Raw genomic sequence first — 25,300 nt, 5'->3', positions numbered from 1 at the left:
AATTTTTAACCTTTTTCTGAGGACTGTCAATCAAAGATCTCACTTCCTTTTACTAAGGTGCTTTCCTCCTTTGTCTATTTAAATCAATATCAGCCCACACCTTAGAGGCTGCCCTCTTATCTGTGGGTGGTAAAGAAATGTTACTAATTGAAATTATTACAATTACTTTTAGATACTTTGGTAAAATATTTTTTTTCTGGTGATTTTTTTTTTAATTGAGATGCTGTATTCTAGGAGCCTTAGCTACTGTGCTAGAATTGCTGCTTATCTAAAGTGTGTCTGATGGTCCTGAAAGATTAGGGTGGTTTTTCTGTAAAGCTTGCGATTTGGTCCAGCAGAACACCTTTTAACATACTTCCATTTTTTGCAGTAGATTCTGCAATTATAGTAATAATGATAATGCAGCCAATAACTTTACGACTATGGAGTCTCTCTTGTTAAATGATGTAATTTAACTAAGTATCTCAGTGAAGGAAACACATCCTAAAGCTCTCTTAATTATTTTTTCAATTCCTGTCTTGCTTGCACCTGTTTTTTGGCTAGCTCCTCAGACACCCCACTGCACTTGCTTACTTGTCAGTCAGCATGAGTTATTGGTAGGTTTTGTACTCAGATTTTGCATCTTACCCTTTCTGCAGGTCTCCCCCTTCAGGGATTCCACCCCCTAAATATCCATCTGTTCCATCATTCCTAACTGTTCTAGAGGCACTGAGACTGATTTTTCTGTGACTAGAATGAAAAGAGGGTATTGGGAACACCCTCAGCCAAAAAGCCACAAACTCACAATTCTTATTCTTTGTTGTCAGTATCTTTTCAGAGTAAGCTTAGGCTTTGTGCCTGCTTTTGGTGGCTTTTTAGTGCCTTCTAATAGTTATTCTGTATTTTTTTTAAATTTAATTGACTTATAATATTGTATTAGTTTCAAATGTACAACATAATGATTCGATATTTTTATATGTTACAAAATGATTGTAAGTCTAGTTACTGTCTGTCACCATACAAAGTTATTACATTGTTATTGACTATATTCTGTATGCTACATCCCCATGATTTAATTATTACAATGGCAAGTTTATACCTCTTAATCTCCCTCACCTATTTCACTCATCCCCCAACCTCTCTTTCCTCTGGCAACCACCAGTTTGTTCTTTGTATATGAGTCTGTTTCTGTTTTGTTTGTTTTGTTCATTTGTCTTGTTAGATTCTACATGTAAGTGAAATCATACAGTATTTGTCTTTCTCTGTCTGAAATATTTCACATAGTACCCTCTAGGTTCATTCATATTATTGCAAATGGCAAGATTTCATTCTTTTTTATGGGTGAGCAATATTCCTGTGTGTGTGTGTGTGTGTGTATACACACACAACTTCTGTAGACCACTGCCTTGTAGTATAGTCATTTTAACAATATTAATTCTTCCTATCCATGAAAGCTCCCATAATTACAACTTTTGCTATAGAATGCTGGTTTGCAGTCCAGGCATGCATCATGATTCAGAGGTTAATAGAGAATTTATAAATCAGGCAATTGATTTGATACATGGTACCCGAATGGCTCAAGAACCCTTTACTTTTCTCCCATCCTGGGTAAAAATGAGTATTTTTTTTGGTTGAATATTTTAGGACATAATGTATCTTTAGCTGTACTGGTGCTAATCAGTAAGAAGCTGAATATCTGAATTCGTCAAATCTGCAAACAGTCCAATCTAAAAACCTAAAGCTAGAAACAGCAGTTTGGATGGTATTATCTTCAGACTTTTTTTGCTCATGTACCCCTTCAAAGAACTTTTTAAACTGTATTATTATTTTATTGTTTTTATTTTATTATTTTAAACTATATTACTTCTAGGACATTTTTAAGTTTAAATCTAAACCTTTTTACCTTAAGTGTAAATAATTACAAAAAAAATAGTTTCCAATGTATTTTATTTTTTATTGAAGTGTAGTCAATTTACAGTGTACACCAAAACAATTCAGTTATATATATATTTTCCAATTCTTTTCCATTACAGCTCATTACAAAAAGTTGAATATAGTTCCCTGTGCTATACAGTAGGTCCTTGTTGTGCAAAGGATAAATTTTATGACGGGGGAAGTGTAGAAAATGGTGAGATAACCTTGTTCAGACTCAGGAATCTGGGTCTTTTCAGAGAACTAGCCTACAAGAGTTACCATGGTAACAGCATTATTGCGGGCATTTTCAAGATTGTTTCAAAGGTTATGTCTTATATTATGCTGCATGATTTGTTAAAATGGAAGTGCAAGAGTTAACTCTATACCTAGATCATTTTTTAAAACGTGAGGGAAGGGGTTTAAGCCCATTTTAGAAAGAGTAAGTATGATAGTATTGCAGCTAGCCCTCACTTGTAGTAAGAAGTAAACACACTAAAGATTTCAGTATACTTTGTTTTCTATCATTGATTTTAGAAATAAAGAAATTTAGTTAGCAGCCAATCTCCGTATTTTTAAGAATTCACATTTCATTACAAGCAAGTCAAGTCCTACAAGTTTTTTGTTGGAATTGGGAGTAGAGGAGACAGGAAAGTGCTTAAAATGGTTTTTGTGTGTCCTTGAGGTTTCTTGGCTTTAGCAAGGAAAAGCCTGTGGGAGGTACAATAATAGAAATAGCCATTGTGTTCTTTCTAACTCATTGATGGGGAGAGAGTACTTCATTAGATGCTCTGTTTTTCATTTATAGTTTCTAACGTTCTAAAATATTTACAAATTCTTAGTGGATTTTGTTCTTTGCTATTCTCTCAATACATAGAAGGAAAAAAATCTTCTTTTAAAAATACTTAATATTTTACTTTAGACTTCTTTGTTAGCATTCGCTATTAGTTGTTTAAAAAATACTTGAAAAAAAGAGATTCTCTACTCACTTAAAAGCTGAGTTCGTTTATATTTATTTGCCTAATTGTTTTCCAGCACCCAAATCACTTGTATCTTCTAGATCGCTTCTTGTTTAACATTCTGTAAGGGGTGCTGTGCCCCCTAATGAGGATTCCTCGGCAGTAGTTCAGTGCCTTCAGTGCAAATAGTCATCTCATTGTTTTGGGTGAGCACACACAGTCCTGAAGTGCTTCCTCTCTGGGGTATGGCCAGTTTGTTACCCTTTCTACTCTGAATAATAGCATCTACGCCAGGATTTCTAAATTTTAGTCTTGTTATACTATAATAGAAATGCTATTTTTTTTTTAATTTCTAGGGAAACTTTTGTTCCATTAACTTTTTAAAGACGTACACAAATTTTTTTAAAACAACTTATTTGAATAAATGCTTTCATTTTGGGCTTACTGTTGGAAGTAGCTCAAATCTTTAACCCTTCTGAAATTGGATATATTTTACTATAGTTCTCTAACCTAACTAATAATACAGACAAGAAATAGATTATTTTAGAATTCACATTTGTCAGCATTGGCTTTAATCCTGCTAATGCCATTAAATCAAATTTGAGATATTGTTTATTTCTGATTATTAATTTGACTTTAACAGTATTTTTGAGTAGCTTTTATCTACTTGGCATTGTGCTGATTTTAAATGATTTCATAAACATTACACTAATAGCCCACTTACAGTTCACCTTAAATTGCTTTTATAATATTAATTATAGCTTTGAATAAATTTTATATCATCTTTGTCGTTTAAAAGAAGAAGTTTTTTTTTAAAAAAAAGTATCCTTATACTCTGATGCTGTTTTTGGTCTTTTCTCTAATCTTTGTTTTCTTAATTGCTCTTGCAACTAACAGATGTAATTTGTTAGCATTTCTATGTAAATTGTGTTGCTTTTGAAACATTCATGCGCAACAATTTAAAGTTTAAAAACAGTCTCTACTATTGTTCAGATATTGGTAGAGGATCTGTGATATTTAAAAGAACAAGCTGAAAATTATTTATGAATTCAACTTACGGAATAATTTGTCTAATTGGAAAAGAAGTTAAATACAATTACAAATAAAATTTTAAATTTCAATTTATGTTTGATATTATATATAATTTTACACGACAGTATTATTGGTGAAAACTATAAACATCAAAGAAGGTTATAGTATCTGGGTATTTTCAGCAAAAAGAAGAGAAAAAATGAGCAGGCAAATGAATTATAAGGCCTTCAGTTCCTGGTGGGTATATGTTACTCTAGGGAACATAAGTCATAGATTATACATGAGTGTCTTTCTTTCAGAATTTCATAGTATAATATAATAAGTGTGCTAATCAGATATTGCTACATAAGAAACCACCTCAAAAGTCAGCAGCTTAAAGCAGCAGTATTTCATCCTCCTTTATACATCTGTGGGTCAGCTGGGAACTGGTGGAACTGGCCTGGGCTCAGCTGGAGAGCTGGAACTGCTCCAGGCCGCTGTTTCCACCAGGCTTTTGGCTTTTCCCTGTACCTTGTGTTTGTTACATTTTTGTTCATTTTGGGGCCCCAGCCAAAGGGACAGCAGTTATCCAGGGAAAAACTTCACATGGGGCCAGCAGAAACAATTCCTGTTGCACAAACACATTTTAAGTCTGTGCTTGCTTCATATCTGCTAACCTCCCACTGACCATCCTGAACAGCCAAATCAAATTATTAAATCCAGCATCAATTGGGTAAGAGTCATGGAAGAAAGGAGTGGGTATTTTTAAACTGTAATATAATCACCACAAAATGAAAATCAATTTTGACTGATTTTTCTAATTGGAAAATGATATAAACATAATTTTGCAGAATAAATAAACATGGCTAATAAACATATGAAGAATGTTCTTCTTCACTGATAGCAAAAGATATGCAAATTAAAATCATTTAATCAAAGAAGTGATGATGCTTGTTGCTGGCAAGGATGTAGAGAGATGAACTTTCTGTTGATTGTAAATTGGTGAACAATTTGGTAATTCTATCAAGAGTCTTAAAATCATTCATACCTTTTGACCTAGTAACTCCCTTTCCATAACTTTTTCCTAAAAAAGTAATCAGAGAAGTGGGTAAAAATGAATATATGTTCACAGCAGTATATAGTAAAAAACTAAAATAATCTAGTAAATGTCCAGCAGTAGGAGAATAATTTAATTATAGTGACTGTGTGGTACATACAGGGGCTTGTCAAAAGAAACCCAAAGCACCTGCATATAGTAGATGAAGAATAATATTTTAAAGCTAAAAATTATTGAATACTCCTATAGACTAACACTTTTAGGCATTTAACATGTATTAAATCATTTAATCTTCACAGCAACCCTATGAGGTATTAGAATCAGAGCTGGACAGAACAGTAGTTAAAGTAGCAAAAGCAAACTTTATTCAGGAACAAATGCAATTGAGGAAAAGAGATCTCAGTACAGAACTCAGCTTGTTTCTGAATATAGAAGGAGCAAGTGGGGACTTATAGCCAAGGAGCAGGGTGGGAGTCAGTGGGTGGAAAATTACTGGCTAAACTGACTTAACAGAAGTTTTCCTGTAAATAGACGGGGTGATCAGATGCCAAGGGTGGAGGATGAAGAATCTGATGAAATATCAGGGTGATCGGAATATTGAGGATAAAGGTTCCTCTCAAAACTGACTTAGCGAGATTCTTCCTACAACTGGGTAATGCATGTTTGAAAAGGACCAACACCAAGTTTGAGGTCTAGAGAGCTTAGAGGACCCTGACTCAAATTAGGTCAAGGAGAGTCTTTGTCAGAGGTGATCACTTGTTCATCATTTTTTAGGTGAGGAAATTGAAAACAGAAAGGTTGAGTTCCTTGCCAAAGTCCAACAGCTGTAAAGTGGAAGAACTAGGTTACGAATCTGAATACAACAGTATAGTTCTAAAGTCAAGTAACAAGGAGGAGACAAAGATAGAATTCACACCCAGGTCCTGTGATTATTTTTACTCTACCATACTGCCCTCTAATGTTACAGAATGACCTGAGCTCTCCCCAAAGGTAAAATGTTAAACTCATGGTAAGGAAAGAAACATCAGATAAGACAGTGTGCTGTCCCTACAAGTGCCAAATAAATTTGTGTTTGGGAAAGCACAGAGGTACATTGAGAGAGAATAATTTAAACTGACTTTTATGTGGATAGGTCCACTTTCTAATCCTTTTGTCCTAATGGCCACATCCGTGGAAAAACAAAGACATTGCTGGGAACTGGCTATTTCCACATTAACAGTGACACACTTTTATTAGTACGAGCAATGTGGAGTCAGCCCAACTATGTAAATAATTTCTCTCTGCCAGAATTGAAAGTCATTGTGGAATTGGAAGGGAACAAACACTAGCATATTAGTGTTTCAAGTGATGTGAGAATGGTTTGACATGAATAATTCGCTTAGAGTTGTATTCTTTGTTAGGGTCTTAAAGTCACTTCCTAAGAAATACCAGAGGTTATTAGGTATTTGTTAAAGCTGATTGGCTATTTCCTTAATATATATTGTTAATAAACATTCCAGCATGCTTCCTAGAATGTAGTAAACAAAATATGGAAAGACCAGTGAGCCTAATACTTGGTTTCATTGGCAGTATTTTGAATGAGGTGTAAGGTGTGGTTTTAATTGAAATGCTTAGAGTTTAAGAAATTTTTCTTATATTAAAAGCAGTATTTTCTTTATATATTAAAAAAATAGTGCTGCTACTTAATAGGGAGGAGAATAAAGCATCTGCCTACTGTTTGTTTCTTTGTTTGCTCTCTTGCGGGATTCTCAGGGCTCTCTGTAAATACTTTCGGTTGTCTCTGAATAATACCCTAGAGCATATTTCGTTTAAAGGCAGAATTGTATTGCTTGCAACTGTTTTATCCTCACCAGGAAGTCTTCTCAGAGGAAATGAACATCTATCAGATAAAGTGAAATACTGACACTTACACAGCGTTTCAGAGCTGTTGTAGAAAAGACCAAATCACTGAGGAAGGATGAACTGAAAGTCTAGGATCTGTTGTATAATTTTCCTCTTCTCAGTTATGACTATATGACTAAGTATATTTCCTTCCTTAACTGAAAAAAATTTGTTATTTGAAGTCAATTTTTAAAATTTATCTTTTATTTACCCTTCTATTGCAGAAAGTGGAGTGTCTTCACTTAGGAAACCAGATCCATCTCTTTGCTCAATTTTAGTCAAATCCTCTGCCAGGAAGAATTTTAGAAGCACCATCTTAATGAAGGGTACTACTTCATGTTGAGAGAAAGAAGATGGGCTTTGAAGTTACCACAACTAAGATAATTTAAGAGTATTTTACCATATCACTAGACTGAAGTAGAAAAACCATGTGATTGATCGATCATCTTGGTAGATGCCAAAGAGACACTCATTAATTAAAAATATATATAAGAATCATTCCCTAGTACCATCTCTAAAAAAATAAAGTGAATAAACCTAATTACCTCCTCCCTCAAAAAAATATAAGAATACTTCTTAAATATAGCAAGTGCTGGGTATATATTATGGTATACACACATATCCATATACATGTATGTATCACATACACATCTATCGATCAGAATCCCAGACCAGCAGCTAGAATCATGACTAAAGGTGAAATATTAGAGATGTTCTCATTAAAATCTGGACCAAGGATGTCTATAATCATCATCATTATTTCATATTCTGACTATCATTATTATACAAGAAAATGAAAAAGTAATAATATTAAAACTTAAAAGCATGAATAAAACTAACAGATAATATGGTGCTCTCACTTTATTTGCCCTTTTATTAGATTTTTTATGGTGAGTGTACAGTTCTTTTATAAACAGCAAAAATAGTTATTTTCATTAAAAATAAATTAAAAGGAAGTTGGTCTAGACTGTCTTTCTAAGGCCCCTTCAACTCTTTATGTTCTATTATTTTAGTGGAGCCAATGTGTAGCATCTTAGCACATGCTATTTCATTTTGAACCTGATATTAACCCTGAGAGAAAGTGGATATTATTATTATTATTATTATTATTATTATTATTATTATTATTATTATTATTATTATTATTATTATTATTATTATTATATTTTAATAAGTCAGGAAGGTTAAATTGCCTGCCCTGCCACATGGCAGTAAGTAGCAAAACCAGAATTCTCAGTCCCTGAATCCATTCCTTTTTCTACTCTCCAACAAGACAACAAGATGTAAGGCTGTGATCCTCAAACTTTGGTATGTGTGTGAATTGCCATGGATTATTACTTTAAAAACGCATAATTTGGGGCCCACCTAATCCTGAATTAATAGGATTAGGGTGATGATCCAGAAATTTATATTTTTAACATAATTAAAATATAACTTACATTTTAATGTAGAAACAACTGGGTTTGCATACTGCTTTCTCTTACTGTGTTATGTGTAAGGTCTTGGACAGTTAAGCAGTGACTGGTAGAGATTGCAATAGGACATCCTGAATAAGGACATGGACTTTGGATCACTGTACCTTGGGCATGTTACCTGATAAAGAAGAAGTCCCCACTTCATAAGAAAGCTTTAAGGAAATATGTGTTAAAAAGTTTCTTAGGGAGGAATGAGAGCAGGGCAGAGACAGACCAGAAGTGTTACTCTAATGGAAGTCTCAACACACACACACACACAAATCTAGAAAGAAGTACCAAGGGTTTTTTACTGACAAAAGGATTGTTTCCCCATCAGCTTTTGTTCTGCTTAAAGTCATTAGAGACTATGTAAACTTTTTTTTGATTAACACTCAAGGTGGATTAATACTGTGATTGATGAGATGGTTCCTGGATTAAATAGTTGAATAGGTGTTTCAGAAATGGCTGGTAAAATTTGGGATAATACAGGTTTTACTCTATTTCTAATACCCAGTTTGAAAGAAAAGGCATCAAATGAAGGTTTCTATAAAAAGGCTTCACAGTTTGGGACTCTGAGATTAAGAATTGTTTCAGATGGCTTTTTTAGATCTGGTATGTTATACTAGTTTAGAATATTGGCAGGTTGTGTGGAAAATGGTGGAAGAAGATTTTGCATTCCATCTCTATCTGTGCATGCCTCCTATTACATATACTCTCGCTTCCTTCTTTCTAGATCTGTTAATTAATCATCATGTAGAATATATATTGCTATTTTTTCTTATATTTCTATATTTCATTTTTGTGATCTGTATTTATTTTTTATTCAGTTATTACTGTATCCTGCTATTATGACTGCTTAAGTCTTTTACAGTATCTCATTTCCATTTTTAATTGGCCATAATTTCAGTTTGTGTTTATGACTTAATTTTTTTCAGCTCAATTAAGAAAAATGTTGCTATCCATGTGAATGTAATACCTGAAGCTTTTTTACAGCTTCATAATAGAAGCACTTGAGACAGTATCAAAAACTTTTAGGATCTTTATATTTCTTTGGAAACTGATTGTAGTCAATAGCACTCCATTTAGTTGAATAAATGAAACTGTCTCTTTGCAGGAAAGACAGAAACACGCAATTTTATCCATTCCAGAATTATTGTTATTTAGTTATAATACAAAAGGAGTGAGGAGAGACTGAAGTCAGTCTTTAATAAAATCACTGAAGAGATCATTTGTTATTGAAGAGTCAGTAAATAAGTATACAAATAGTAAATTGTATATAAATACAATTTAGTAATTGAATTGCCTTCTTGATTACATCTATCACATCTATTTTATTCGACAAACATTTACAAAACACGTACAGTGTGTCAGACTGTGCTAGATGCTAGGCATGAACAGATAAACACAACATATCTTGCCTTTAAGACATCTTCTTGGAGCCCACAGTTTAGTAAGGGAGAATGACAAAATAGAACATGAAAACTGTAATAATACTGTATTATCGGTATTGTGTAGGGTACTGAGGTGGTTCAAAAGAGGCAGTGGTTAACTCAGTAAGGATTTTGAGGAAGAGCCAAATTTTTTTAATTAAACTTTTTTTCCTCACATACAGTTGTTAGAGATAATACAGAGATCCCATATACCCTTCACACAGTTTCTCCAGTGGTAACATATTACAGAAGTATAGTATAGTGTCACAGCCAGGGTATTGACATTGATACAGTCAAGATACAGAACAAATCTATCACCACAAGGATCCCTCATGTTGCCTTTTTATATTCACACCCTCTTCCTTCCAGATCCTACTTTATCCCTAACCCCTGGCAACCACTAGTACTAAATATGTTCTCCATTTAATCATTTTCTTGTTTCAAGGGTGTTGTATAAATGGAATCATATAGTCCTGTAACCTTTTGAGATCAGCCTTTTTTTTTTCACTCAGCATAATTTCCTGGAGATTCATCCAAGTTGTTGAAAGAATCAATAGTTTGTTCCTTTTTATTGTTGAGTAGTATTCCGTAGTATGGATATACCATAGTTTAACCATTCACCCATTGAATGATATTTGTGTTGTTTCCAATTTCAGGCTATTGTGAATATAGCTGCTGTAAACATGCATGTACAGGTTTTTGGTGAACATAAATCATCATTTCTCTGTAATAAATGCCCAAGATTTTGATTGCTAGTAGTATGGTAGCTGTATGTTTAGTTTTTTTTACAAATTGCCAAACTGTTTTCCGAGTAGCTGTACCATTTTATATTCTCATCAGCCAAGTATGAGTGATCTAGTTTCTCTGCATCCTCACCAGCATATGACAATGTCACTCTTATTTCAGCTATTATTTTACATGTGTAACGATATCTCATTGTGGCTTTAATTCTGCTGAATGTCTTTTCATATGCCTGTTTGCTGTCTATATATCCTGTATGCCTATTTGTTTCTTTTGTCCATTTTCTAATTGGATTTTTTGGTTTTTTATTGTTGAGTTTTTAGAGTTCTTCATACATATTGGATACTAGCCCTTTGTTGGATAATATTTAACGATCAGTGGACTTGATTTTTTAATACAGTTCTAGATTTACAGAATAAGCACCATATACCTGCCTCACCTCCATCATGCCCCCACTCTCACAGTTTTGCCTATTATTAACATCTTGCATTCGTGTGGTACATTTGTTGCAATCAATGAACCAATGTAAATAGAGTATTATTAACTGTAATCCAAAGTTCACATTAAGATTCCCTCTTTGTATTGTACAGTTCTATGAGTTTTGACAAATGCATAATGACATGTATCCACCATTACAGTTTCATATAGGATAGTTTCATTATCCTAAAAAATCTCCTGTGCTACATCTGTTCATTCCTCTCCTTCCCCCAGAGCAACCACTGATCTTTTTACTATCTCTATAGTTTTGCCTTTTCCAATATGTCAGTGTATAAGTCTTCTCCTTTTTTTTTCAGTGATTGTAGAGGATCATATTGTTTAATTTTGGTGTCCATGTGTTCATTGCTAGTACATAAAAATACAGTTGATTTTTGTATATTTATCTTACCCTGTGACCATGCTGAATTCATTCATCCAAAGAGGGTTTTTTGTGCTTTTTTTTTGTATATTCCTTGAAATTACCCACATAAGCAATCGTGTCATTTGCACAAAGGGGCAGTTTTATTTCTTCCTTTCCAATCTCTATGCCTTTTGCTTCCTTTTTTTTTTTTTTTTTTCTTTACCTTATTGCACTGGCTTGAGTTTCCACTACTGTGTTGGATGAGGATGGTAAGAGCCTTGCTTTGTTTCTAATCTTAGGGGGAGAGCATTCAGTTTTTTACCATTGAGTATAATAAGTAAAATTTCCTCAACTAATGCTATAGAGTTTTGGTTGAGGAAGCTTTATCAAGTTGAAGTTCCTCTCTATTCCTGTTTTTCCAAGAGTTTATTTTTTAAATCATGAATATGTGTTGAATTTTTTTTCAGATGCTTTGCCTAGATCTTTTGATATGATCCTGTCACTTTTCTTCTGAGTTTTAGCCCATTCTTGGTGAATTACATTACTGTTTTATGAATATTGAAACAGTGTAGCATCTTTGGAACATGATGTATAATTCTCCAAATATGTTGCTGAATTCTGTTTGCTAATATTTTGTTAAGAATTTTTACGTCTGTGTTCATAAGGGATAGTGCTCTGTACTTTTCTTTTTGTGTTCTGTCTTTGGCTTTGGTATAGGTGTAAAACTAATTTCATAAAATAAATTGGGAAGCTTTGTCTCTTCTCCTAATTTGTAGAAAATTCCTTTAAAATTTTAGTAGAATTCTCCATTGAAACCATCTTGGCCTGGAGATCTATTTTCGGGTAGCTTTTAAATTGCAAATTTAACTTCCTTAGTAGTTATTAAGACTATTTAAATTATATATTTCATATTGGGTGAGTTGTGATAGTCTTTGTTTTTTTGAATAATTTGGTCCATTTCATCTTAGTTGTCAAAATTTTAGAGTTATTTATAGTATTCCCTTATTGTCCATTTGATGTTCTCAGAGTTGGTGGTGATATCCCCTTTCATTCCTCATGCTGGTAATTTGTGTCTTCTCTCTCTATCAGCTATACTAGAGGTTTGTCATTTTCTTGATCTTTTCAAGGAACCAGCTTTTTGTATCATTGATTTTTCTCTCTGTTTTCCTTTTAATTTCACTGATTTCTCTGCTTTATTATTTCCTTTCTGCTTGCTTTTGATTTATTTTGCTTTTCCTTTTCTAGGTTCTTGAGATGGGTCCTTAGATTATTGATTTGGGACTATTTTTCCTTTCTAATGTATGCAGTTGTCTGTATAATTATATGTATAGTGCTGTGCATTTTCCTCTCAGTAGTGCTTTAGCTGCCCCACAAATTTTGGTATGTTATATTTTCATTTACTTTAATGTATTTTAAAAATTTCCCTTGAGATTTTGTTTTTGACCCAAGAATTATTTAGCAGTATGTTGTTTAGTTTCCAAGTGTCTGAAGATTTTTCTGTTGATTTTTATGGCCTATCTTGGTATGTATTTATTGGGCACTTGAAAAGAGTGTTTGTTCTGCTGTTATGGGGTGGAATGTTTTTTAGGTCCTATTGGTTGATGTTGTTGAGTTCTGTATCCTCACTTATTTTCTGTCTACTTGTTCCATTAATTGTTGGAGGAGGAGAGTTGAAATCTCCCAACTATAATTGTGGATTTGTCTGTTTTTCCTTTCATTCTATCAGTTTTTGCTTTATGTAATTTACTACTCTGGTTGTTTGATGCAGACAGAATTGCTACATCTTCTTGGTGGCTTGACTTAAAGCATTTTTATCATGGCTTCTTTAAAATGTTCATCAAATAGTTCCAACAACTGTGTCATCTCTTTTTGGCATCTACTGATTGACTTTTTTTCATTCAATCTGAGATCTTCTAGTTCTTGGTATGACTACTGATTTTCAGTTGAAAGCTGGACGTATGTTACGAGATTTAGCAGATACATACACACACCTTAATTAACCTTTGGATTTGAAACATTTCCTGCTTTTACTTGGTAGCACTATCTGCCAGCTAACAGCTTCGGCAGCAACACCGTATTTCTCACAAATACTAGTGCATTTGTATGACTGAGTATTTTGTTGTATTTTGTACATTTTTATTAAAATGAGTGGAAATTATAAATGATAGCACACTTCATCACTAAAAAGAAATGTCTCAAATTTAATACAACTAAAACAAAGATGGAAATCATTAGGCATGCTGAAAGCAGCAACTTTTATTTTTATTATTTTTAAAAATTGAAGTATAGTCAGTTACAATTTGTCTTTCTGGCGTACAGCATAACGTTTCAGTCATACATATACATACGTATATTTGTTTTCATATTCTTTTTCATTATAGGTTACTATAAGATATTGCATGTAGTTCCCTGTGCTATACAGAAGAAATTTGTTTTTTTATCTATTCTATATATAGTAGTTAGTATTTGCAAATCTCAAACTCCCGGTTTATCCCTTCCCACTCCCTTTCCCACCAGTAGCCATAAGTTTGTTTACTATGTGAATCTGTTTCCATCTTGTAGATAAGTTTATTAGTATCTTCTTTTTTTCTTTTCTTTTCTTTTCTTTTCTTTTCTTTTCTTTTCTTTTCTTTTTTTTTTTTAGATTCCACCTATGAGTGGTATCATGGTATTTTTCTTTCTCTTTCTGGCTTACTTCGCTTAGAATGACAATCTCCAGATCCATCCATGTTGCTGCAAATGGCATTATGTTGTCGGTTTTTATGGCTGAATAGTATTCCATTGTATAAATATACCACATCTTCTTTATCCAGAAATCTATTGATGGACATTTAGGCTGTTTCCATGTCTTGGCTATTGTGAATAGTGCTGCTATGAACATTGGGGTGCATGTATCTTGAAAGCAGCAACTTTTAAGCATCAGTGCCAACACTAAGGATTTGAAGAGATTAGCTGTGTTCTGTTGTATAGGATAAAAATGAAGAATGTCTGTAAAATGTTGGGAATAATGTCATTATAGTGTCTAAAAGACAAGGAAGATATAATAAGGGGTTTTATTTTCTTATTTTTAGCTCTCAGGAAACAAAATCCTTATATAGCATGTACATCTGTTACTCGACTTTTTCATATTCAGTTTTATACAAGTTTTCAGGGACACATTGTATGTGTAGGCTGCCAGGAACCATGTTGCCTTCCCCAGATATTTGTTGGAAGGTAAGGCATTATGCAGAAAATTTTTAAATGTGTAAAACACAGTTCTTGCCTTCAATTCAGTTTGACAAATACTGAGTTTCTACCATGTGGAGTGCAGTGCGTAGGCCCTGGAAAAGTACTGACACGAGACCTTTCCCTAAAAGACATTACAATTTAATTGAAAATACAAATACATACACAGTTCACTCCTTTGTGAAGTTAAATTGTTTCTTAAATGCTAGGTAAGGTACAGTCTTATAAGAAAGAAAAAAGTATGTTGATACCATAATAAAAGAATATAAGCACAAACAAAAAGAATATCATAGGAAGGAGAGATTAACTTCTTTTTAAACTTTCATGTGTTATTTTATCCTTTGCTAACTTTTATTATTAAAGCTTTAGTCATCTCAGAAATGTTAACTTGGAAGGAGTTTTCATGATAACTCTCACTGCTTTCCTCAAGGCCCCAACTCAGTCTTTCCCTCTTTACTTGTACAGACTACCTTCGTCTCTTACTGCCTTGAAAAACTGAACCTGTCAGGATGCGTTTTCCTTCAGCTATCTTCTCCCTTTGTACATACTTGTTTAATCCAAACATATTCTCACCATATTTTTCCCAGACTTGGGAACAAGTTTTCCCATCTAAGTGCTCTGGCCTCCTTTCCTCCTCTCTCTTTCGGGATCTTGCTCTGGCGGTCACCCCTTTTCTTTCCTAAATCTTCAATCTCTTCATCATTACTGGCTCATTGCTTTCCACCTATATACATATTCAACAGTCTCTCACCCTAAAAAGATCTTCCTTGTCTCAGTAAGCCATCTGGTCTAATCCATTTCTTTTTCTCATTCCTGTATCTCAAAACAGTCGTCTGCCTTCTCGCACTGTCTCTATTCTGATAGTCACAATGACTTTATACCGTAATTTAAACATATTTACAAATCTTGAAATGTTTACAAATACCGAATTAGAATTTATACTTTGAAAGAGTTAAAGAGAAGGTCTGTAAGATTTGAGAGAACGCTCATCTCTTTGGCTCTTTGGTGTAAAGAAACACAGGGAGAAGAAACTCAACCAAGTTTAGTCAAAAGCAGTGTAGACAGAAAACTTCTGTTTCTGATTATATCATTGCCATTTCCTTAGAAGGGGCTTGTATTATTTTGGATGTTCCTAAATGATGTCAAGCACTGTCTATATGTATATGACTCCCAAATCTGTATCTCAAGTGTCTTATTTTTATTTCCAGTTGTTTTCTGGCCATCTTCCACCTTGATGTCTCTTAGGTGTACCTCAGAGTCAACATTCCAAATCTAAAGTTTTCTCCCCCAAAGTTTCTTCAGCGTTGTTCCCCTCGACCCTAGTCTTCTCTATCTCAGTTCATGACACTGTCCCACCCAGTCACCCAGGTTAACAACTAGGAGTGATCCTTGACTCTACCCTTTATCTCATTTCACAGTTCACCAGTACCTGACAATTTTAGTCCCTAAATACTTCTCGGTGTTTGTCTGACCTCCCTATACCTTATATCTGCACTCAGCTCTAGGCCTCGTCATTTCTCACTGGGCTACTACAAGAGGCTTTTCATTAGTACACCACTTCCAATCTCACTCCTCAAACTCATCTCCTCTGCAATATCTAGCATTGCACTGTTCAGTAATGCAGCTACTAGCTGCATGTAGCTGTTGAGCCCTTGAAATGTGCCCTGTCTGAATTGACATATGCTGCAAGTGTAAAATACAAACTGGATTTTGAAGACTTAGTATTAAAAAAAGTGTAAAAGATCTCCTTAATAATTTTATGTTTTATATTATGATTATATATTAAAATAACATTTTAGATATATTAGAGTAAATAAAATATATTTAGATTAATTTTACCTGTTTCTTTTTACCTTCTAAAATATGGTTACTAGAAAATGTAATGTTGTATGTGTAACTCTTCCTCCAGCCTTGCATGTAGCTGGCTCCTTCTCATTACTCGGGTGTCAGCTTAGAGACCTTTTCTGCCTGAACACTCTCTGAAGGAATTCCGCCAGTCTCAGTCATGTCACCGTGTTCTGTTTTCTTCATGGCACTCTTCACTGTCTGATGTCATCTTGTTTATTTGTATATCTGATAATTGTTTACCCCAACTAAGTAGTAAGCTTCATTGGGGTAAGAAATTTGCCAATTGGTGAATAAGATTCACTTACTGTGCACATGGTACATAGAATGATATCTGGCATATAGTAGGGGTTCATTTGTTGAATGAATAGTTTCTGCTCTTTGACATGGCTCTTTCTGCCTCACAAACCTGGTGAACTCAAGACCGTTAACTTTCAAGAGACAGCTCAAGCTTCCTCCAGGAAGCCTTTCGAGGCTATTCCCCATCCTGAAGACCTGGCGTATTGATTCCTCCTCTGTGCACAGTTCTACAATTGCACTTACACACTGTGGTTTTGTCTATTTTGTCTCTCTCCACTTAGCCCTTAATAATTCATCAGTACATCCCCATTCTCTAAAATATACCTGGTTACCCAGCAGACGTTCAGCATATGTTTATTGAATGTAGAAGTAAACAGATTTTTCTTTGGAACTAATCTTAAGTATTTTAACTATATAATAAATAGTAGTGTTTTAGCATTTTAGCTTATAGTAGTAGACACTCGGTAAACATTTGTTGAATAAATAAATGAGTTCCTGTGTACTTTTTAATTATAAAAACAATAACCAACATTAAACACTTGTTTAAATTATTTATAAAATATTCTCACCCTAATAGCATAATGCTTAGCATTCTCACCCTAAGCATGTTTTGCTTAGCCCACATTGTTCCTTTGTTTTAATTATACAGGTAAAACATGGATATGTATGTATCACTGTAAAAATAAAATTTAACTAATACAGAAATACAGAAAGTTAAAGTGAATCCTTTAATGATCTTTCTTCATAAGGGTTAGCTACCCCTGTCTTTTTCTGTAAACATGTTATATACAGTATGAAATAATAATATATGTATAGTTTTTAAATTCTGTTTTCCACATACCTTAGAAATGTTTTTAATGTTACTTAATAGTTTCATGGACCTGTTTTTTGAGCTGTGATGGACTTAGAGATACAGTTCTGTCTAGTACAGAAAAAGTTCCTTGGATAAGATTCCTATTACTAGTTTCCTCACTTATCCTCAGGTGGGCCTAGTGATTTCCATTTTTGTCTCAATCACTTTAAGATTATGAATTTTCTATAATCAGAGAGTTGGAAAAGAGGCAAAGTCTGGATTCAAACCGAGATCTTCTAACTTCAAATCCAGTTACCTTGACTTGACTCTCTCTCTGAACTCCGGCTTCCTTAACTGTAAAATGGGAGTAAAAATGTCTGTCTTGCATGCCCTATGATAAATTGATAATAACCTGAGGAGGTGTAGTACATGTGACCTCACATAGTAACAGATACACTAAAGATCAGGGAAGTATCTATATTCATTAATTTTCAGAGAACCATATTAATCTCATAATTTAGTTTAATTTTTACGGGGGTTTTTTTTTTTTTTTTTTTGGCTGTTTAGGTTTTTGCGATGTCAAGCTCATTCATAACTCAGCTTACTTATATAGGTTTGGGCTTTGAAACAGTGTCCCCAGTCTATTTTCATTTGTTTCCTTATTTAATTTCAGATTAAAAACTAGTAAGCTGTTACCAGAGTAGAATGGTTTTGGCTGAAGGAAGACTATTCATTTTCTCTTCACACGGTGCCACTTTTTTCATTTTTAAAATATCCTACCTGAAATATAGTTCAGGATGATGCCCGTATGTCTTTTTTCTGGTTTCTCTCTTAGCACTTTTCCCAACATACTATTTTGCTTTAATCCTTCCTCTGATGTCTGTGGGCACAAAACTCTAAGAAGCTTTTTTTTATTTGTTTTAGATTTAGCCGATGCCATTACCATACATATGTCTGGTATTAAGTATGCTTCTAAGATGGCAGGTTGTGTAATAGAAGCTTAGGGTAGAATAGCAATGACTTGATTTTCTGTGATTCTGAACATTACTAAAGTGGGCTACCAGAGGTAGCCAAGAGAGAATTAGATGTAAGTGCTTGCCTAAGGTGGTAATATCTTCCCAGCACATCCCCTGAATACCAATGAAGGCAGATGATTTCAGGAAGAAGCACTCCTCATTTGGCAGATGGGAGAGATCCAGTAAGGGGAATAATTAAAAGAAAAAACAGAATGTAGCGTATGTAGACCAGGTGCATGTTAATCATTATTTGAAGTCCATGAGATAAAAATTACTTATTCCAAAGTATTCTGTTAAAGTATTTGTTTTTTTAAAGCCAGTAAGGTTTTGTGTATGTTTCATAGAAATTTCATAGAAGTAATATGGGCTTAGAAAGGAGGAAGGCACTTGATCCATTGTACCATTTTAAGAATTACACTCTAAGGATAGGACTTGTGTTTAAAATCTAGAAGAAATAAAAGAAAATTAGCACACTATTTTTATTTTTATTAATTCCTTTTTTTTAACTCCCCCCCCCACAGCTTCCTTTTATATAATAATTTGAACACAATGATTTCTTCAGTAATTAGGAAAGAAATTAACTTTCAGTAATAATACTTGATATTACTTACCTACACTCACTTGAGAAATACTCATTTTTCCTGACCTCTTGTTAAATGTGACTATGACTTTATTCTCATTTTACTTCTTTTACTAGCAAACAAGATGATGGCTCATTGTTACAAAAACTAAATGAGATAATGTATTTAAAGCATCTGGCACATAGTGAGCATTTAGTTAAAAAAAGAATTGCAAATATAATTTACAGTTGAGTTGCTTGTCTTTATTTCTTTGTGTTGATCTTGTTTTGAAAATAGAAAAGTGAATTTTATTAAGTTGCTGAATTTGCTTTCTTTGCAAACCTTAATAGATGAGTTACAGGATTTTTTTTTTTTTACTACAACCGTGATGCTAATTACTGAACAGTACTACTCAGCTAGAGTCTGTATCTGTCTATAGAAAGACGTGAACAGGTATGTGAGAACACATCTAACTAAACTTGGATAACAAGTAAATATTTTGTTAGGCCTTTTAAATTGGTGAATCATATGGCACAATGTTATAGTATAAATATTAGCCCAGTTTGCTTTCAACAGAGAACAGTTTTTGTAGAAATAGCTTAAACCTGAAAATGTGTTTATATCCAAGCTTGACTGTTCATTAGAATCAGTTGTGGCCCATTTAAAAAACTCCTGTTTCTGTTCCCTACCACTGACTTCCCAGGAGGAGAAGCTAAACAGTGGTGTGCTAGTATATGTTTAAAAACCAGTCTCAGGTGGAAGTGGGGATGAGGGCACTGGTTTGCAGTGTTTGCTCATTTCCGTGGTGTAAATACAGACTGCCAACATAGCCAATTTCAAGCTACTAACATGATTAACACGGAACTGCTAGAAAAAGATGTATGGTGTTTCCATCATATAGATACAATAAACATATACAACCTAGAAGAGTATAATAATAGCAAAACTTAGTAAAATAATTAGGAAGTGATGAATTTTGAATTTTTATTACCTTTGTTTTTAATATAGCTAATTATAAGTTCATGTAACTTAATTTTTAATAATGACTGTGTTTAGCAACCAGTTTGCAAAGTTTTTGAAAATTTAACAATCGGCTCATAAGCTGGTACACACTCTTAACACTGGAGCTCTGAGATATCTGTATTTTTTTAACCAACTAAGTAATTCTGATGAAAGCAACCTGTCAACCAGTTATTTTTCTGAAATACAGATCTAATCCTAAGGACCAAGATGGCATTCCACAGGCAGACCCAATATGTCTTTTCCAGCCTCATTTCAAATCATACCCATTCCCTCACAGCCCCGGTGTCTCACCCACACTAGATTTAAATTACTTGCAGCTTCTCAGACATACCTTGCACTTTCCCACCCTCATGCCTTTCCATTATCTTCTTCTAGCCTTGAATAGCCTTGTCTCGTCTGCGTGATTTTTACAACACTGTTTATTTATCCTCCTAGAAATAACTCAAATACTGCTTCCTCTTAATTCCTCCTGTTGGAAACATTCCCATTCTTCTTGATATTCTCATAGTATTTTGCTTATGCTTTATTTTGAGCTCAAATTTATCAATAACAAGTGACTGTTTCAACTTACTAGATTATAATATAAATAATCTAAAGGGTGCCTTACTTAATACTTTAATATCTAAAAATGATTAATGAGTACTTACTTATTTTAATAGGAAAGATTATGGATAATACATCCTTTACTTTCTAAGCCTTTGGGAAACTAACCAAAATTTAAACTTTTCTTGAATTAGATGATTGTGTACTTTTTTTTCCGAATAATTGAGGACCATATTAGTAGTTACATACCTATATCCTACACCCAGAGAACACAAATAACATCATGATGACTTTCAAACTTATCAAAGAAGAGTTTCATTAGAGAATATACAAAGCACTTGAGAGTGAGAGACTAAGTTGTATAACTACCTTTGCAAATTATTTTTATGATTCTGATTTAGTGCACTTTATAGTGTTCTCAGCATGAAGCCCAAAGTTACATTATAGTGTTCTCACCGTAAAGTCAAATTAGGCCTTTGTATCATTAAACAACCTTCAAAAGAAGCAAAAATATCAAGCTTTGCTTTGTGATTTGAGAGAAGTTTGCTTTTATATATAATCTTAAGGTTACATTCTTCATCAATCTTTTGCTTTCTGGCGTTTTATCTAGAATTAAAATTATCTGATTGCTTTCACAGTAAGTATTGATAAGATCTAAGTAAATGAAGGAAATGTTGTTCTAAATTAAAAACAATCCAAGAATTTCCTGAAGCAAATGCAGCACATTCCATGTTAGTGGTGTTTCGTAAATTTTTTTCATCTTTGACCCTAAGCTGCCACCTGATGGCAAAAATTAAAATGACATCTTTTGTAATATTCAAAACTTCCATCACAATTATTTGAAATCTTATGTTTTTAGCATAGAGCCTCCAAACTCTAAATATACATTTGTACGAATTTTATGTATTTGATAGATGTTTGATGGTTACTTTGGACTTTATTTTATTTTATCTTACTTCCTTTGTGGAATTGGAGAAAAATCTGTTAAGTAGTTTCATTTAATAAAGAATTTTGCTTGAATCTAGTAACTTTCTCTTTTCCCTTTCCCCTTTCTTTCTTCAGAACGCGGTCACTCAGACACCATAGTGTTCTTTTACCTGTGGATCGTCTTTTGTATCATCAGTTCCTGTTACACCCTCATCTGGGATCTGAAGATGGACTGGGGTCTTTTTGATAAGAATGCAGGAGAAAACACCTTCCTCCGGGAAGAAATTGTATACCCCCAAAAAGTATGTACAAAGAGTGCTTGTGTTTATTTAAAAAAAAAAAAACCTCAGGTGTACCTGTTATAACATGTACCCAGTCCCAACCTAATATAATTAGAGAAAATAATCACCAGAAAATACTAATCTATTCAAGTCATCAAAAATGTATCCGATTGCGGGGAGGGTCTAGCTCAGTGGTAGAATGCGTGCTCTGCAGGCACAAGATCCTGGATTCAATCCCTAGTATCTCCATTTAAAGAAATAAATAAACAAACAATCCTAATTACCTACTCCCCCCAAAAAAACTAAATTAAATTTAAATTTTAAAAATGTATCAGATGTTTACTGTATGCTGAGCATTATAGGAAATAAAAACAAAATAAAATTCTAGTTCTCAAAGAGACCATAATCTATATTCTAAACAGATAAGTAAGCAGATTACAATACAAGATAAAGACTAGAAGAGAGGAATAAATAGCTTCCTACCATTTATGATTTATTTTTGAACGTGTCTCAGATGCCCTCTTTCACCTTTGTTTGCCTTGCAAACTCTTTTTCCTTCTTTTTAAAAGTCAGTTTAAGTGCTACTTGCTCTAAGAAGTCTTTCATCCTAATCCCATTTTACCTTATACAGATTTCTGCTATGACAGTTGTCATATTGTATTGTAATTACCTGTTTAGGTATCTGTGTCCTTCACTGCCCAGCATGGTTCCTGGCAGACAGTAGACTTACTGTCTGTGGAAGGAATGAGTGAGCAGTGCTGTGAAAGCACGAGGGAAAGGGGAGTGCTGCCTGTGCTTGACTGCATCAAGAAGGCGTCTCCTTTCATCTGTTTCAACCAGTTTTGTTAAAGTTCCAATTTAATCCAGAAATACATAGATAATTACTTAGAAATTATTTTAGCATCTTATCTGTATATGAATAAAAGGTTGAGAGAGGCTGAATTAGTCAAAAGGTCAAGAGTATCTACTCAGAGATTGAAAGAAATTGAGCAAATGAGCTAGGAATCCTTGTAAGTGAGTTCTAATCCCAGCTCTTACTAACTAGCTCTGTAACTTTAGGGAACCAGATTGCAGTGTATTCTCGTCCAGAAGGTCGGGTGTTGTACTAGATTGTCCCTTGGTCCTTCCCCAGTCCTCAGATTCTGTGATGCAGAGGGGCGTGTAGCTTGGGTCACTAATATTTTATACTACAGCAAAATGTCACTGGTACCTCAAATTGTACTTTGAAAAGTATATGAATGTGTAATAGTTTATTGGTGAGTAGGGAAAGCTGTTTTCAAGTGTGAGGACTGAAGTTAAATGATAGGAGAGTGGATACGAAGAATGGAGTTACTTTAGGATAACTTTATATAGACAGTTGAAGGCAGAAAAGGGGATATTCAGTGACAGTGAGTGGTTTTTTTTGTTTTGCATTCTTTTTTACTGAAGTATAGTCAGTTTACAATGTTGTATCATTTCTGGTGTACAGCATAATGTTTCAGTCATACATATACATACATATATTCATTTTCATATTCTTTTTCATTATAGGTCACTATAAGATATTGAATATAGTTCCCTGTGCTATACAGTATAAGCTTGTTTATCTATTTTATATATAATAGTTAGTATCTGCCAATCTCGAACTCCCAATTTATCTCTTCCTATCCTCTATCCCCTATACCCCCTGCTAACCATAAGTTTGTTCTGTATGTCTGTGAGTCGGTTTCTGTTTTGTAAATAAGTTCATTTGTGTCTTTTTTTTTTTTTTAAGATTCCACATATAAGTGATATCATACAGTATTTTTCTTTCTCTTTCTGGCTTACTTCGACAGTGATTTTTTTTAACAAGCTATAACAATAATCCCAATGTACAAATTTAGAATATATGACCAAGATACTAGACATATCTTTATGTCTCATTTGAAAAGACAATCAGTAATAGTAAGCACAAGTCAGCAGACAGGCGCCCAAGTAAAGACAGACTTTTGTGTTCACCAAATATATGCGCCTTATTACTCCTTGTACTGTTCTTGCCTTACTGAGAGATACATTTATTTCTTATTATGCTGGTTGCTCTGAACTGTTTATATCTTTATGTAAGTATTAATCCATTCCTCCTTTTAAATAGTTCTAAATTTTTATTTCTATGTAATAAGATTAGTTAATAGAATCTTTCAGTTTCTTTGTTATTACATATTTTCATGACCCTAGAAAATAAAGCATATACTTTTTATACATTATACTTTCAAATATACAAGAAAGTGTTCTGGGAGATCACCATATCCCTTTCCATTTTAAAAAGGCAAATATTAGAATAAAATTCATTCTAATTGAAAAGGGAAGAATCTATTTGTGGAGTCCTGTGGCACTTCATTTAAAAACTAAGAACACAGCTACATGAACCTGAAAATCAGATCCAACTTTTCTGTCTGTTGACCTCAAGTTAAGTGTATTCCTCCAAAAAGGCTTTCAGTTTTTGATAACATCAGCATCTATATCAGTCAACTGTGGATCAGCTTAAGACTGGCTCTTAGAGACACATGAAGTTGCAGCTCTTCACTGAGAGGCCTAGTAATGAGTTCATGGCATGTGAATTTATTCAAAAATTACATTATCACTATATTGGATGGATGGGGGAGGAAACAGGAAGGTATGTCAGTATGTTAAAATCTTCATAAAGTGAATCCTAATAAGCAGTGGATAATGTCTAAAATTGATTAATCAAGGTAAAGCAATATACACACATTATTTAGAAATGTGGAGGATAAATACTACAGGAGGAGAGAGAAATAGCTACAACTTTTGAAAATGTTTGTCTCTAGAGAATGGGACTAGGAGGTGCAAGGGGACTGCTGTTTGTTTTTTTTGTTGAATAGCCCTCTAACATGACTGGTATTTCTTTGTTAAATTTTTTAAAATAAAATCAATGCTACAGCTTAATACATAGCAGTTCTAGTTCCCATAAAATGTCACAGCCTTTAAATGCATATTGTTAAAGAGCTAATTATGCAGAGATTAGTAGTGAGAAAATCCATGAATTACAGTTCTGGTCTATTGGCAGTTTGTGTACTCAAGACTTTTGTGTAGCTAAAACTGCTCTTAAATACTAGGTACTAGTAACCTGGAAGAATTATTTGAGTGCTGTCTTCCCCATGTGAAAATGGAACAGTCCTTAAATTTAACTATGTTTGTGAAATCCAAGCTTAATTTTATTTACTGACATCAAAAAGCAAGGCAAAATTTTTTTCACATGGAGGGTAGGGCAATTTGAGAATAAAAGTGCAAATTACAGAGTTAATAAATCTAATCTTTTCTAATATTAACTGTTGAGTTATCACTGTATCACATACATATTAGAATGTAATCTTAGTCAGAGCATTGTATTTCTAGGGTCTAGAAGAGAGTCTGATACACACTATGGGGATGAAGTTTATCTGTTAAGTGATTACCAAAATTTAGTCAAACTTTATTTTGAATATTGTACCATTAAGGAAAAAATTAAATTCGTGAAATCTTTCTAAAATATAAAACTGTTTTTCCTCTA

The 25,300-nt window shown here is 33.6% G+C and overlaps 1 protein-coding gene and 1 long non-coding RNA gene across 2 annotated transcripts in view; one reads left to right on the top strand and one right to left on the bottom strand.

Moving 5' to 3' along the window:
• XPR1 (xenotropic and polytropic retrovirus receptor 1) overlaps window positions 1–25,300 on the top strand; it is a 163,215-nt gene that overhangs the window by 124,751 nt on the left and 13,164 nt on the right. Inside the window, exon 12 of the mRNA XM_032463604.1 lies at window positions 21,629–21,795. Within this exon, the coding sequence (XP_032319495.1) occupies window positions 21,629–21,795 (167 nt within the window). The remainder of the gene's footprint in view (window positions 1–21,628; window positions 21,796–25,300) is intronic.
• Window positions 1,241–8,536, bottom strand: LOC116658629. The gene is made up of 3 exons (XR_004313848.1): window positions 8,522–8,536; window positions 4,549–4,552; window positions 1,241–1,333 (listed from the first exon to the last, which is right to left on the bottom strand). It is a non-coding gene; the product is annotated as an uncharacterized LOC116658629 (long non-coding RNA).

This window comes from Camelus ferus, chromosome 21 (assembly GCF_009834535.1).
Source record: "Camelus ferus isolate YT-003-E chromosome 21, BCGSAC_Cfer_1.0, whole genome shotgun sequence".
In the NCBI taxonomy this organism is placed as follows: Eukaryota; Metazoa; Chordata; class Mammalia; order Artiodactyla; family Camelidae; genus Camelus; species Camelus ferus.
The sequence above is the reverse complement of the archived record's forward strand: the minus strand, read 5'-3'. Positions and strand labels throughout refer to the sequence as shown.